Here is a 15,295-nt window from a genome sequence, read left to right as displayed (position 1 = left end):
TTTCAATTGGCCTGGCTGTACATCTCGGAAGCTGCCATTCCTTGGATTGTGTGAACTCAAGGGACCGTGGATTTCCTGACGCCCGACCCTCCTTAGCGTCTCCCCGACGAAGGCAATGCTGTTGAGGACCACCACTTAGAGGAGGGTTAGGGTTTTCCTTTGCATTTCTTCCCGCTTGTCCCAAATCCACAGCCCCTCTCTGAGAGAAGAGCTACACGCTTCTCCCAGCCTGTAAGCAGAGGAGATTCCAGAGTGTAACTGCTGGGGAAGCCTTGTCCCTGAACTTGTCAGCTCTTCCCTTCCCTCTCACCTCCCCGCTGTGTGCCAACCAAAGAAGCCCTTCTCCCTCCTATCTGGAAAGCAGCGTTTGAACAGCTGCCCCAGCCAGAAAGATCACTGACGTAGGAGCTGGAGGGGCCTCTTAAATGGGCCTGGCATCCAGACTTTTCCAGGGATGCAGCGACCTTCCCATTCGTCCTAAAGGGTCTGGGGTCTTCCTTGCAGGCTCAGGCTCTCTGCTGGCGTAGGGCCTTTCTTTTCTCCCTGGAACAGAGCAGTTTTTCCTTCCTGAAATGGAAGGTTTGATATTGTACTCTGTGGGCAAAATCCTCACCGTCCACTGGGTACATCATCTTCCTAAGCAGGTCAGCAGGTGGCCTTCGCTGGGAAAGCTCTGGGGCTTATGCCCTGAGGCAAAGAAGCAGCGCTGGGGGGAGTGGGACTGTGTTTACCAGGATGGTCATCACTCCAGCCCCCAGGATGCTGGAGAAACTGAAAAATAAGCTTTGCAAGCCTCCCAGGTTCTGCAGAATCAGCAGGCCCCTGCTGTGGCCAATCAAGAACTGCCTCTGGCAGAGATATTGGCTCATTCTTTTCAACTTGCTGATTGGCTTTGAGCAATGGGTGGGGCCACTGCCCCTGTCCTGCCTTCCCATTGGTGAAGGGGAGTTTAAGGTGGGCCTCCAGCAAGTTTTTTTGTCCTGTGACAAAAAGGAATGTCTTGGGGAGTTTCTGCTGCTCTGGAGGCCTTGACTCAAGGCAAATTCTAAGTAGGAAACCAATTGGGAGGAAAGAAAGTTGGAAAGAGTTAAGGTGTCAGGTCCTGGCAGGGACCAGCAGAAAGTCTGACAAACTCTGTGCTCGTCTTAGGGGCCAGGGCTGCTACATTCTTACCCGCGGCGGGCACAGGTAGGAGAGCAGACAGGTGCGCCTCAAAACAGGCCAGCAGAGGGAGGAAGATGATGGCGAGCAGGACAAGCTCTTGGTGTTTTTAACTTTGCCAAGCTTTTCAATGGCTTCTTCAAGCCCCAGCAGCAGCCGCGGAGGTGTCACTGTAACTGCCTGAGACGGCTTCCGCCGGCACCCAGAATGGAGTCACCACCGGACTACTGACCGAGCGAGGAGGAGCCCACGATGCCCCCGCATAGAACCCTGTCCCAGTTCCTTTTCGCCGGCCATAAAACCATGCTCATCAATCCTACCTAACGCCGAAGGCAAGGAGCCCAGGCTTTTGTGGAAACCAGGGGTGTAACTGCCCTCCTGCTCTGTCCCTGAGGCCAGAGACGGACTCTTGGGAGCCAAGAGCGGTGTAAGACGTCTTTCTGGACCGGTGCCGCCGAGCAGAGCCCGAAGCCAAGGGGCAGCTCTGAGGGGAGCAGGAGAGGAGCCAGGGCCACCATGGGCTGGCTGCAGGGCCTGCTGCGGGCCCGGAACCTGCTGCTGGTCGTCTGTGTGCCGCTGCTGCTGCTGCCGCTGCCCATCCTGCACCCCAGCAGCGTGAGTACCGCCCGGGCCCGGCCAAGGCGTGGGTGCGTGGGCGCGTGGGCGCATGGGCGCAAGCGGCGCTCCAAGGTGGAGGTTTGCGGGTTGGAGGCAATGGAAAGGTTTCCCCCGGAGAAGGCCAAAGATGTCTTCCTCCGTCTCCGTGTCCCAGTCTGCAGACCCCAGGCCCTGGCCAGGCGTGAGGTCAGCGCAGGGGCCTCACAGAGCGCTGGGCCAGCCAGGCCTCGGAGCTGGGGGCCGGTTAGGAGAGCCTGGCTTTGTCGGGGTCAACCTGGGAGCTGGAAACAGAGCCGCCCGCAGGCCCTCCTGGGAGCGGGCCGGGGGACCGAGAGGGGGTGTGGGGGCTCCTGGGGCCTGGGGTTGGGAAACGCTGAACCCCCGGTGCTCCCCAGGAACTCAGAACCGAGCTGTTGTCCTGGCCCTGCACGCGAGGCCCCTGGCTGAGTCCTGTCCACTCTGTTTTCCTCTCTGTGCAGACACAGAGACCCCACCGGGCTCGACGGGAGAGGCCCCGCACCTCAGACTCTGGCCCTGTCTTATGCAGGGTTCATGAGAGCCAGGGAGCGACGCCTTGGCCTTGGCCTTGCTCCCCGACCTCAGCCGCCTCTCGCTCCCCTTCCTCTCCTGGTCTCCTCCTCCTGTGTGGCTTTGCCCACACCCCCACCCCCCCAGCTGGCACTGCCCGGGAGATTTTGAGGACAAATGAGCTGAGACAGGCTAAACGTGTTTGTGAGAGGCAGAGAGCCTCTTCGACTTGGCTCCCGAGTCACTTGGTAACCAGGGTTATGTGAAAGCGTTAAATAGCGGGGATTAGAAGATTCTTCTCAAAAACAAGCTGGCTTAAGTCTTTAGTAGAATAAGTAGCCCAGAGTGCCAGGGAGACGCTGATTACAGCTGCGCTGGAATTACCAGTGATTGCCACCGACTTCTTTCCTAGTCAATTTTCTACTTTGTCCAAAGGCACCTGATTGTTTTCCCTTTTTTTTTTTTTTTTAATTCAATGTCAGGTTGACTTAAGGGAATGCTAACAAGATACACATTACCCGCCTTATCTTTGGGGTCCTTGCCCACTGCCTGCAGGAGACACAACCCAGATTCCTGACACATAGGATGTCTCTCATCCATCCTGGACCCCTGGCATCAAACCTGCAAATTCAGATACTTAATATTTGAAATTCCGAGATGGATTTGCTTGCTCTGGGCTAGAGTGGGGCAGAGTGGCTGGGTAGCTGGGCGGGAGCTCCTGGTGGTTTCTCAGAGCAACAAGAAACAGCTGCACTCGACGGAGAGTCAAAATACCCTTCCCCCTGTTCTTTCAGTCCCCTGAAACCCTAGGTCCAGGCCTGCTTATCATAGTTAAAAAAAAAAAGAGTACAAGACGGGCACCCATAACTAAACCCGTCTTCAGTATCCCCAGCAGGATACAAGGTGCACCCCGACCTGCCAAGCTAAAATTTTTTAAAAGGCCCCTTCCCTAGTTATTTTGACAGTAAAGAAATGGACATCAAGTCCCTTCCAGTGATGTTTCTAGTAGACTATCCTTTGCACAGCCAACTGCAAGGAAAAGGAGCAGATCCAGGCCCACATTGGCCACAGGAAGGGAACATTCCACACAGGGATGTACTACTTTTGAATGCTCTCCTTTACTTACAAACAGGAGCCCAAGAGAATTGATAACACTCAGGTCATTGCCCGGATACTCACCAAACCCAGTGGCGTTAATAAGGGGCTTGGGGGCTCCAGAATATTCTCCCTGGTGGATAAAAGAGAACTATTGCCCAGCAGAGAAGTCCAAAGCAGTGCCTGCAACACTGCTTGGCAGGATGTTCGGGGCACGGGGCTCCCGCAACCAACCAAACAACTCAGCAGAGTGTTGAGTTGTCCATATACAGGCTCACCCGTTTAATGCTGAGAAGCTTGGGAAGAGGTGGGAGGACGTTTGTGTGAACTCCACGGGTGAACTACGTGAGAAACAGCTGGGAAGACCCTCTGAGGCCGTCTTTCACCCATTTTCCTGTTGGAAGGGGAGTCCAGATAAGACTGATAGTGGTTTATCCTGTTTTCGACATTGCTAGATGAAGACGGGTCCGGGGACTTCCTCCCGTAACTTATTCCAGTGCCTAATGAGAGTTATCTCTGCTTTCCCAAATTCCCCTTAATTTGTGGCCCTGCAATGACCAGCATGAGAAAAACCAAGGGTTTTCAAGAGGCGATAAGGATGTCCCCATAAGGGGTAGATACTCTGCCCCGTTGAGTTAAGCCCCGTCATTCTGAGTCTTCCCCAGAAAAGAGATAAGAATAGGGAGACTCCAGTGGGCTTTGGACCCCTTGGGGGTAGTTTTAGTTCTCTTCCAAACAGAGTTTTTTGGTTTTTGTCTCTGTGACCCTCACTATTGATTCTGTTGTCTTATCAGCACTTCCAAAAGTGTTATCTGCTCTCTGGTCTTTCCACCCCAGGAGAAATCTCAGTGGGAGCTACAGTCAACAGTCCCTGGGCCCTGTCCCACCTCAGGCTCCAGCCCTGTAACCCATGACTGCCAGGAGGGAGCAAGGTCCCCTCAGGCCGAGCCGGGTTAATCACTCCTGCTGCCCTGCTGACCACTCTGACCTTTTGTAACTTTTATGCAAGAGTTTGAGGACCCTGTTCTCAAAGCAAGGGGCTATAAATAGAACAAGACTTGTCCAGTTCCTAATCCACAGCCAGCCTCCAAGCAGGAGGTCAGACCTGAGCCCTGACCATGTAGAACTGGAAAAAATCAGCCGTTCAATCAGCACAACCAGAGACCAAGGTGAAGGGGGGCTGGGTTCTGATGAGAGTGTTAGACTTGGGACTCTCGGCGCCCCTAGGCTGTGCAGCCAGCGCCTTGAACGGGCTGGAGAAAACGCTGATAAATTTCCAGGCCTGGGCTTTGTGGAAGGATGTGTCCGTGGCATCAGGCACGATGCAACGAGCCCAGATCCTGCATAGAGCACTGGCTCCCAGCCAGGGGCCAGTTGTCTCCTCCCCCACAAAGGATATTTGGAAAGGCCTGGAGACCTGTTTGGTTGTCCCAGCTGGGGAGACAGGGCAGGTTCTACTAAACACGTAACACTGCCCAGGACCGCCTCCACAACGAGGAATTATCTGGCCCCGTATGTCCCCCCGTATGTCCTTAGTGCCAAGGCCGAGAGGCACTGAGCTGGGAGTTCATGCTTCTTCCTCATCCCAAATGCGAGCCCAGGTCTCAGGACCGCTGCCCTCCCTTCCCCTCCCCTCCCCTCCCTTCCCCTCCCCTCCCCTCCCCTCCCCTCCCCCCCTCCCCTCCCCTCCCCTCTCACCAGGCTCCCTGCAGCTCCTCCAGCTGTCCGCTGGGACTCCACATGTGAGGCGCTCAGCATGCAAGCTGAAGCAGGAAACAGTCTGTCCGTTCTTGTCTGTTTATCCAGCTACAGTTCACTGCTAGCGAGCTGTTTGAGTGAGTAGTCTGAAACACGAGGATTTAACTTTACTCATTCATTTTTGAAGCAGTGAGGCCACTTTTAAAATTCTGCCAACAGAATCCATGAGGAAGGCTGTGACTTATGTGACTGATGTACCTGTAAGTCGTGTAGGAAACCTGGGCTACTTTGGTTGGGATGAGGCAGGAGAAGGCGTCTGGATGCAAGGCCCCCTGGGAGAACCCCTGAGACACACTCCAGACCGCCCTCTCCCTGCCCAGTGGCTGTGAGAGCAGAGTGCAGAGCCGCTTCGGGGATTACATACAAATCTCACTTCCTGCTCCTCTACTTGCCCTTGGCCGAACACACATCTAATGTCACTACGTGCCCATAGCTTATGCACAGGTGCTGAACTTAGGATTGCTGATCTCAGCACTCCCATACCAACCAATCATACACGTTGATTCCAACCTCCAACTACCCCAAGAGCCACTGCTGTCCCATCAACTTGACACAGCTATGTTGTGTCCCAGTCCAAGTTAGAGCTTTGAACTTCACTCTCCTAGTCTTTGATCTTGGGGCTGGGTGTTGTAGTTAATCAGTGCCCACCATCCCCAGTTTCAGAAACCAGCAGAGCTGTGATAGGACCACAGTCCAGTGATCCCTCGCTGCATACTGGTGCAAACTGTGTGCCAGACGTGAGCCCCCAAGGAACAGCGCTAACACCACCCACGCCAAACACGTGCCCAACACACACGCCTGCCAAGTTCAGCTTGGCACTCCCAGGGCTGCATCCCAGCGCCCGCGTTTGAGTCTGAGGGCTTGTTGAGATTCTCGGTGGCCGTGACCGTCCCTGTGACTTAACCACTTCTTCCATCCCCTTGCAGGAGGCTGCGTGTGCTTACGTGCTGATGGTGACGGCTGTGTACTGGGTGTCTGAGGCCGTGCCTCTAGGAGCTGCAGCCCTAGTGCCTGCCTTCCTCTACCCGTTCTTTGGAGTCCTCCGGTCCAGCGAGGTTAGACCACACCCTGCTTGGGTCCCTTCCCGGCCAGTGAAAGAGGGCTCCTGGTGGAGGGAGATTCACAGAGCACTTGAGAAGGAGGGGGCTTTTGTAACCCACTGGGACGACGCCTTGGCAGCTGCTGTGTAGGGCCTGAGTTCCTTCTCTCCAGCCCACGACTCTCATCTCCTTCAAACCGGCTCAAAACTTGCCCCTTTCAGGAAACTCCTTGATTAAGCATTTCTGACTGCTCCTCCAGTCTGAAACCTTCAGGTACTATATGATTGGCACCCATAACTAGGCTATTGTCGGTCTTAAAAAAAAAAAAGATTTCTTTCATTGAAAGGCAGAGTGACAGCGAGAGAGAGAGGCAGAGCCAGAGAGACTGTCCACTCCCCAAATGGCCACAACAGTCAGGGATGGGCCAGGCTGAAACCAGGAGCCAGGAACCCCATGCAGGTGTCCCACATGGATCGGAAGAGCCCAAGGACTTAAGCCAGCATCTGTGAACTCCTAGGGTGCATTAGCAGAGAGCTGGATAAGAAGTGGAATAACTGGGACTAACACTGGCACTTTGATATGGGATGCTGGTGTCCCAAGTGGTGACCTGACCCACTGTGCCACGTCAGCCCATTTCTTCAGTCTTTTGTGTGTTCCTTTAGCCTGTAAGCACAGAAAGGCAGGAGCCAGGCCTCCCATTTCTAGGGTATCTTGTTATAAATCTGAGCCCATATGAAACAGATACTGGCCAGCACCACAGCTCACTAGGCTAATCCTCCGCCTGCGGCGCCGGCACCCCGGGTTCTAGTCCCGGTTGGGGCGCCGGATTCTGTCCTGGTTGCTCCTCTTCCAGTCTAGCTCTCTGCTGTGGCCTGGGAAAGCAGTGGAGGAGGGCCCAAGTACTTGGGCCCTGCACCTGCATGGGAGACCAGGAGGAAGCACCTGGCTCCTGGCTTCGGATCGGCACAGTGCCGGCCATAGCAGCCATCTGGGGGGTGAACCTACGGAAGGAAGACTTTTCTCTCTTCTCTCTCTCTTTCTCTCACTGTCTAACTCTGCCTGTCAAAAAAAAAGAAAAAAAGAAACAGGCACTGACTATGTTTGTTGACAGTGATTCCTGAATCCTAATAATGTTTTTATCTACCCCTCTTAAAAAAAAAAAAAAAAGAAACACTTCTGTCCCTTCTTCTCCAACTCCAAATTTCTGCATATTCCTTCTTCGATTGCTTGTTGTCTACCTGAAGTCTGCCCCCTCTGTTCACTTTCTGTGGCATTCTCAGAAATCGGCAATATCCAACCCAGGTTGTGGCCAATCTCAGGGCGAACATTTCTTCCTATCACAAATAGAGAAGAAGAAGAGCCAGCCTGCAGCAGCTAGACGAGCAAGGGTCCCGCTTGTGAACACCTGGTTCCACTTGGCGAGCCCCGTTGTGGCACCTGGCCTCTGCCTCCAGTTTCTGATGATGAAGACGGAATAGTAGAGGCAGATGTGAGGTTAAGGGCAGAGGCACAGAAAGAGGCGAGGGAACCAATGGTTGGATGCCTACCTAGAATCGGGCCCCAAACCGCAGTGTTAACATTTGTTATCTGACACCCCCAACGATCTCTGCAAGGTAGCTTAGTATTTCCCTGCTGCAGACGAGGAAAAAGACAACAGTTAAGAAACTTGTCCTGCATCACGAGGTAGGCAGTAGCAGAACTGGATTCAAACCCATACCTCTTAGATTTCAAGGCTTCTGCTCTTGCTTACTATTGCGTAAGGAAAACACTTCATGAAGTGTTATCATGGTGTTATAAATACATGGAGTTGTTACTGAGAACGGTGGGCCTCTCACTTCCTTGATGTGAGGAAGGGAGAAGGAAGTGGCACCTGTGGGATGCCTATAACATTTTTTGGCAGTCTGGAGATAGAATTGGGCAATTGTTGTACTTGTCTTTCTACTGGACGGACTCAACTGACCGGATTTTTGTTCATTTCGGTCTTAGATTCCTTCTTTCCTTCCTTCCTTGAGGACCAATAGCCTCAGGTGCTCCGAAAAGGATAAGAGCCCAAAAACTCTTGAGTTGTGCCCCCTGTAGGGGGCACAGTCCCAGTCCTCCGGGGCCCGCGTGAAAGCTACCCTGGGACCAGAATCTCCAGTGTCCCCCCTCTTCTTTTGTAGAAAGGGAATAGGGAATATCGGGGTGTGGTCCATGCCTAAAGAGAAAACTCAACCTTAAGTATGGCTTTTCCTAGGAGAGGTATACAAACTCATTCTGCAGGTTCCTCTTTAAAATTGCGAAACTCAAAAGCCAATGAGGACAGGGGTTGAAAGTAGAGGGTGGAGAAAAAAAAAAGGTGAAGTTTAGAAATAACTGAATCCTAAATAATATTTTACAGTGAGATAACTATTCATTAAGAGACTTGACATTTGTGTTTCACTCCAGGCAAGCCCAAAGCCAACAGCATGCCTTAGCCATAAAGTGGATGATGTCTCTATTTCTCCAAGGGCTGCCTGCCATGGGAATCCTACGGGTGGGCCCTGTCAGCCCATAAATCTGCTCAGAGATGTTGCTAGGCAACAGCCATTGAAGGTCCACCCCTTCTCACAGCCAGGAAGGGCAAACCAGTAAGCAGAGCCTGGGGAGGCAGCGGCTTGTGAGGTCAGGAGGACTTTGTGAGAGAAAAAGAAGTAAGACTGTCTGAAGGGACCAGGCACTGCTGTCACCGGGGGAGTAAGCAGGCTTGTTCTGTCCCTTGAGGTGCAAGTCCTAATCCGTCTGTCCGCCAAGGTGGCTTTGGACGGTGATGATGTCTAGAAGTTGGGCTACACAGAGCAGCTTAGTCCAAAGTTAGTCTGTTTAGCTGACCTTCTTAGCTCAGATGGGAGGAAAATGCTCGCAAGGTAAAGGACATGGATTCTAGCCCTTTGGTAGCCAGTTGACTTTGCAGGGGAAATACCTCTCCCACCATCCGTGCCCCCACTCCAGCACACACTATGCCCCACATCAGCACACACTGTGTGCACAACAGCACACACTGTGCCCACATCAGCACACTCTGTGCCCACACCAGCACACGCTGTGCCCACTCCAGCACACGCTATGCCCCACACCAGCACACGCTGTGCCCACACCAGCACACGCTGTGCCCACACCAGCACACGCTATGCCCCACATCAGCACACGCTGTGCCCACACCAGCACACGCTGTGCCCCACATCAGCACACGCTGTGCCCCACACCAGCACACGCTATGCCCCACACCAGCACACGCTGTGCCTATACCAGCACACGCTGTGCCCACACCAGCACACGCTGTGCCCCACACCAGCACACGCTATGCCCCACACCAGCACACGCTGTGCCCACACCAGCACACGCTATGCCCCACACCAGCACATGCTGTGTCCCACACCAGCACATGCTGTGCCCCACACCAGCACACGCTGTGCCCACACCTGCACACGCTGTCCCCACACCAGCACACGCTGTCCCCACACCAGCACACGCTGTGCCCCACATCAGCACATGCTGTGTCCCACACCAGCACATGCTGTGCCCACACCAGCACACACTGTGCCCCACACCAGCACATGCTGTGTCCCACACCAGCACACGCTGTGCCCACACCAGCACATGCTGTGCCCCACACCAGCACATGCTGTGTCCCACACCAGCACACGCTGTGCCCCACACCAGCACACACTGTGCCCACACCTGCACACGCTGTCCCCACACCAGCACATGCTGTCCCCACACCAGCACATGCTGTGTCCCACACCTGCACACGCTGTCCCCACACCAGCACACGCTGTGCCCACACCAGCACACGCTATGCCCCACATCAGCACACTCTATGTCCCCATACCAGCACACACTGTGTCCCACACCTGCACACTCTGTGCCCACACCAGCACACGCTATGCCCCACACCAGCACATGCTATGCCCCACATCAGCACACGCTGTGTCCCACACCAGCACACACTGTGTCCACACCAGCACACACTGTGTCCTTACATCAACATGGCTCACAGGCTTCAAGTCATCTCCCAGTCAGGTACCAACCCCCCTCTCCCTTGCCACAAGGCAGGCCATTCGCCCATCTGGGAAGGGTGTCCCCAGTTCCGTCAACCTTTAAACCCTACTCCGTCACCCTCTTTGCTGAGGCCTTTCCAAAGACCCTTGGCAGGAGAGCCTCCTCTCTGGTCTCATGGAGGCCTGGCACAGTTTCCCACGCAGGCCTGTCCTAGATAAAGGCCCAGTGCCCAGACTTTCTGCTGACTACTTTCGAATTGCAGTCTTTTAAAGGGTTTCCCTGCTCTTTTAAATAGAAGTTCTTGACAATAAATTAACTTTTTCTTTGGAGCCTTCAACATTTCCAGGAGAAAAATATGTCCTCACTCAGGGAGCCAGTGTGGGCTAGATGATTGGACGGTCGAACAACACGAGAGCTGGCTGGAGAGCTGAACCAGAAGAATCTTGGGTAACTTGTTGGCATCCAGTGGGAGAGAGCTCAGATGCAAAGATAAGAGGTCGCTATCAGATTTGCAGTGAGTCAGGTGCATGGCTAGCTAATGCATGGTAGCAGGATCCGTGTTGACAGGATGAGACCGTGGACTGACACGGAATGAAGCTGAATAATGATTCATGCTAGCAGTTCATGTAAAAGTCTCTTGGCGTTCAGCTAAGTACAGGCTCTGTGTGAGTCATCCCAGTCTAATGTGGCTGCCAGCAGGTTGAGGATCTATCATGCGCCAGGCACTGTGGGAGGTCATTTACACACACTGTGCCCTTTCCTCCTCTGTGAAGGACCTGTTGTGCTCGCCTTCATCCTGCAGAGTAGGAAGCTGAAGTTCAGAGAGGCTAAGTAATTTACCCAACATTACACAGCTAGGAAGTGGCGAAGCCAGGACTGGAACCCCAGATTATAGGATTCCTAAATAGGAGCTCTTAGCCGCTGGGCTATATAGACCACAGCCGCAACTGAATTAATAAACCATGTGTTCAAACTATTGCACTCCGCATTTGGAGCTCACCCAGAGGTGGCCAGGATGTCCAGTGTCTGGAAGGAGTCACAAGAGGAAAGAAGGGAATTAAAGGGGATGTGGTTGCTGGCTTCTGTAGCTCTCAGTGCACCAGGCTCAAAGGTCAAACCAGAGCCAAAGAGCCAAAGCAGTGCAAGGGTGCTCCCACTCGGTGTAGGGGGTGACTTGTCACAGGCAGTCCTGGTGCTCCTGGCCCTGGGACCGTGTCAGAGATGAACTCTGTGCCTCGGGAGATGGGCTGGACTTCTGATGCCCCTGGTGATCTGCCTGTGAGTGTGCAGCCACCGCTTCGTCTGCTGGTGCACAGAGCTTGTTTGGGCTGGAGTTTAGGCTGGTTTTTAAGTTTGGTATTTTGTCTTGGCTCCACTGTGGCTCTCACTGCTGTCATTCTGTCGTCCTCTAAGCCCCTCTGAATGTATTGATCACATGATTATTGCTTGGGCACAATGCCCTTGTCAATCAAGTTAGCTAACATTTCCTATAGGAGGGCGTAGAAGTGGGGGCCAAAGGGCTCTGCGGCAGAGGGAGGAGCTTGGTTTGAATGCCGGGGCGTGGGGTGGCTCTCCAGGAAGCCAGGATCAGGAACTACTTCCGGTAGCAATTACAGGTGTTCCCTTTCTCTTTTATGTGCACACGTGTGTGCATGCACACACACAGTCACACTCACCCGGGGCCCCACCAGCTGTCTCAGTGGCCCTGCACCGCAGGCCTGCGGGCCAGTCTCATTCAGATTCTAGCTCCTGCCAGGGCAAGGGAGAGCAGAGGCAGCTCCCGCTGGGATAACAAACGGCCTCAGAGCCACATGAGCTGGAGTCCATGTCCGGCATCTGCTTCCCTGCAGGCTCCTGCCCCTGCTGACCTGCTGGACCCCTGCCCACTGCCTAGACCCCGGGCTTTCTCTGTTTGTCTAAACCAAGGCCATTTCAGAGTCCACTCCCCGCTCTGCTTTTCTGGCCTCCGCTCACTATGGGAGCTGACCCTTCTCCCGCCTGCAAGCCGTGGGGCTGTGGGCTGAGCCCAGGCATCCAGACACAGCCCAGGGCTGAGTTCCATGCCCGGGGCTTATGTAGGAACCTACAGATTTCACCGTGAGACCAAGCTCCTGCCACTGTTGGACCAGCAGCCCCGTTGCCCCAGGTTCAAATCCCAGCCCCTACCTCAGCCTCCGCCAGCCTCAGAGAAGAAACTGAGGCAGAGAGGGAGGTACGAATCAGTGTCACCCACATGCAGGGGCTGGACTGGCTTCTGGGTCTCTACTGTAGACAGCCCCAGTGTAGAGTTGGTAAAGAATTATTTCTAAGCCACAAAGCCTTTTCTTTCAATCAGATCTTGATGGAAGACTTGATGTTGAAAACAGACGGAAGGGCAAGCTGGACTCTAACTGGGAATGGGGGCCCAGAGCGCTGGCTACCTCAACACCCCCCTTCCTGCAGTAGCCCCTGAAGTGGTCCCGGCAGTGGACAGCATTTGAAAGCCTCTGTGTTCAGGAATGCAAATCAGGCCACGAGAAGGGTGTCTGAGCCCCCCCAGAAACCACATTCCTGCCCCAGGGAAAGGTGGAGAGGCAGGCACATCGCCTGGCCCCACTGCTTACTCACTGGCTGCAGGGGCATGGTGTGCGGCTCCAGCCCCAGCAGGGCCTGGCTCGGTGCTGAGAGGGAGTTGACCCAGGTGTCCACTCCGGTGGTCCAGGGGATTTCGCTGCAAAATTGTTCAGAGGAACCAGAAAAGCCTGCACATATGTCCATTGCCCAAGGTCCATTGCCAGTGTCTCCCAGGGGGCTGCACCCCGCTTTCCCCCAACTGCTTGGTGTAGCAGCGCTGGTTCCTGAGGGACCTGCCTGATGCCACCGACGCCCACGTCAGCAGGTCAGACGCAGTCAGGGGCGTGCATCCTGCAGCTCTCTGGCTCAGAGAAGGGACAGGGATTCTTGGCCCCAACATGAGCAAACAGAGTGGAAATACAGACAGAGGGGGGCAGGTCCGAGCGTGGAGGAGGGTAGAACTGAGTTTCAGATCTGGCGTTCTTACTAACTAGTCTTGAGCAGCTCGTGTGACCTCTCCCGACTGCCACTTGCTGATCTGAAAAGTGAGGCAGTAGAAGTACCTTCCTCGTGGGGACTAGAGTTTACGCTGTCCTGGATGGTACATCATTTAAAACTTGTGAATTGTTCATTTCTGGAACTTTCCATATAATGTTTTTGGACCACAGTTGACTGCAGGTCTCTGAAACCTCAGAAAGTGAACCTGTGGATAAGAAGGAATGAGATAATTCTGTGTCCAAGAAAGTGGTACTGTTGAGAGCTCACCTCTCCCGGGGATCACTGCCCTTCTCTCGCGATGAACCAGTCAGCGACTTGACCACACTGGCCTGTGTTGCTGTCAGCAGGGGCTGGGCAAGCTCTCTCAAGACGGTCACCTTTTGCTTAAGAAAATTTGGAGGAATGTTTGTCCTTTGTTCCCTCTTGCATCATTTAAGCTTTGCTTTCTTTAAGATAACATTGATTGAGCACCTGCTATGTGCCAGGCACTGTCCTGAGAGCCTACTTGCATTATTTTACTTAATACCATGGCACACTGGGTTAGGTGAGCTCCGTGGCACCACTACTGCCACTTGAAACGCTGGCATATTTTCATTTGGAAGAGTGAAAAGGCAGTGCGGTGGTTTTGCTCTGTGCAGGAGACACTCTGCGTGCACATGGCCTCGGGCCAGGCCAGCCTTTGCATGGAGCACTTAGCAATGGGAAGAATCACCAGGAATCCTGACTGTCCGTATAGCCGGCCACCACAGCTGGTTTGCGTATGTCACTTAATCTTTGCAGTAATCTTACAGAGTAGAGACTCACACAACCTTTGCATTTTTTTAGATGAGGAGAATGAAGTCCAGAGAGGCTGGGTCTCCCAGCCAAGTCTTGGCTGATCCTGGAGTCCCCACTCCTGCCTGCTTTACCTCGCTGCCTCTGTACTCACAGACCTCACACTGAGCCCCGTTACACGGCATCACTTACAAGGGTCCAGGGGGCTTATGAGTAGACCTAAGCCCACCAAACCCCTAATGAGAACACAGCACATAGCCAACATCTCAGGAAGCCGGGCCTTAGAGTGGCCCAGGCCTGGCCATTTAGCACCAGTGTCAGGACTATGCACTGGAAATGGGCACCAGCCCATGTGTTTGGAAGACTAGGGACCACCTCCCACCCCCACGCCCAGAGCTGAGCCGGATGCGTGGTTTCCAGGTGACCCACCTGGATTCAAATGAAACTGGGCTGCATCGCGCCTCTGCACCTGCCCTGGGACCTTGGAAAGGCTCCTTAACCTCTCTGGGTTTCCTCACCCGAGAAGTAAGATGCTAACAGCACCTGCCTCCTAGGACTGTCCTGCAGCTCAAGGGAGAAAGTGAATGCAAAAGGCCTGGTGGGTGGAAGGCTCTCTCACCTCATGGGTGCCTTTTCTCTCCCATGGGGAGGAATCCAGAGAAAGGAGCCCCACCCTACCCTTGGGGCACTGAACCTTCCTAGTTCCAGAACAGCAGGTCCCAGACAGGCAGACACTGTTGTTGCTCCGTCCCCTGGGGAAGGCATTCTGGTAGCACTGACTCCTTAAAAGTGTCACAGAGGGGGCGAGCATTGAGGTGCATTGGATTAGGCAGCTGCAGCGAACTGCCTGTTGGACTCCTGGCTGCTCCGCTTCTGATCCAGCTTCCTGCTAATGAGCCTGGGAGGCGCTAGATGATGGCCTAAGTCTTGGGCCTCTGCCACCCACGTGGGAGACCCAGATGGACTCCAGGGTCCTGGCTACAGCATGGCCCAGACCTAACTGTGGCAGGTTACTTGGATCACTCTCTGCCTGTCAAGCAGATGCCTGTCAATTTAGAAGCTTGGTGGGGGCAGGGATTTGGGGGCAGACATTTGGTACAGCTGTTAAGATGCCACTTAGGGACTGTGAACACCTGCTCCCATATCAGAGTTCATAGATTGAGTCCTGACTCTGCTTCCGATTCCAGCCACCTGCTAATGTGCACCCAAGAGGGCAGCAGATGATGGCTCAAGTACTCGGGTCCCTGCCA

General features: G+C 54.1%; 1 protein-coding gene across 1 annotated transcript in view; it reads left to right on the top strand.

The window, feature by feature from the left end:
• The first annotated feature begins 1,531 nt into the window (after window positions 1-1,531).
• SLC13A4 (solute carrier family 13 member 4) overlaps window positions 1,532-15,295 on the top strand; it is a 36,886-nt gene continuing 23,122 nt past the window's right edge. Inside the window, exons 1-2 of the mRNA XM_070071338.2 lie at window positions 1,532-1,776; window positions 6,087-6,215. Coding sequence (XP_069927439.1) covers window positions 1,678-1,776; window positions 6,087-6,215 — 228 coding nt within the window. The 5' untranslated portion in view covers window positions 1,532-1,677. The remainder of the gene's footprint in view (window positions 1,777-6,086; window positions 6,216-15,295) is intronic.

This window comes from Oryctolagus cuniculus, chromosome 3 (genome assembly GCF_051225735.1).
Source record: "Oryctolagus cuniculus isolate XC-2025 breed Fujian yellow rabbit chromosome 3, ASM5122573v1, whole genome shotgun sequence".
In the NCBI taxonomy this organism is placed as follows: domain Eukaryota; kingdom Metazoa; phylum Chordata; class Mammalia; order Lagomorpha; family Leporidae; genus Oryctolagus; species Oryctolagus cuniculus.
This window is presented reverse-complemented; position numbering and strand designations above follow the sequence as displayed.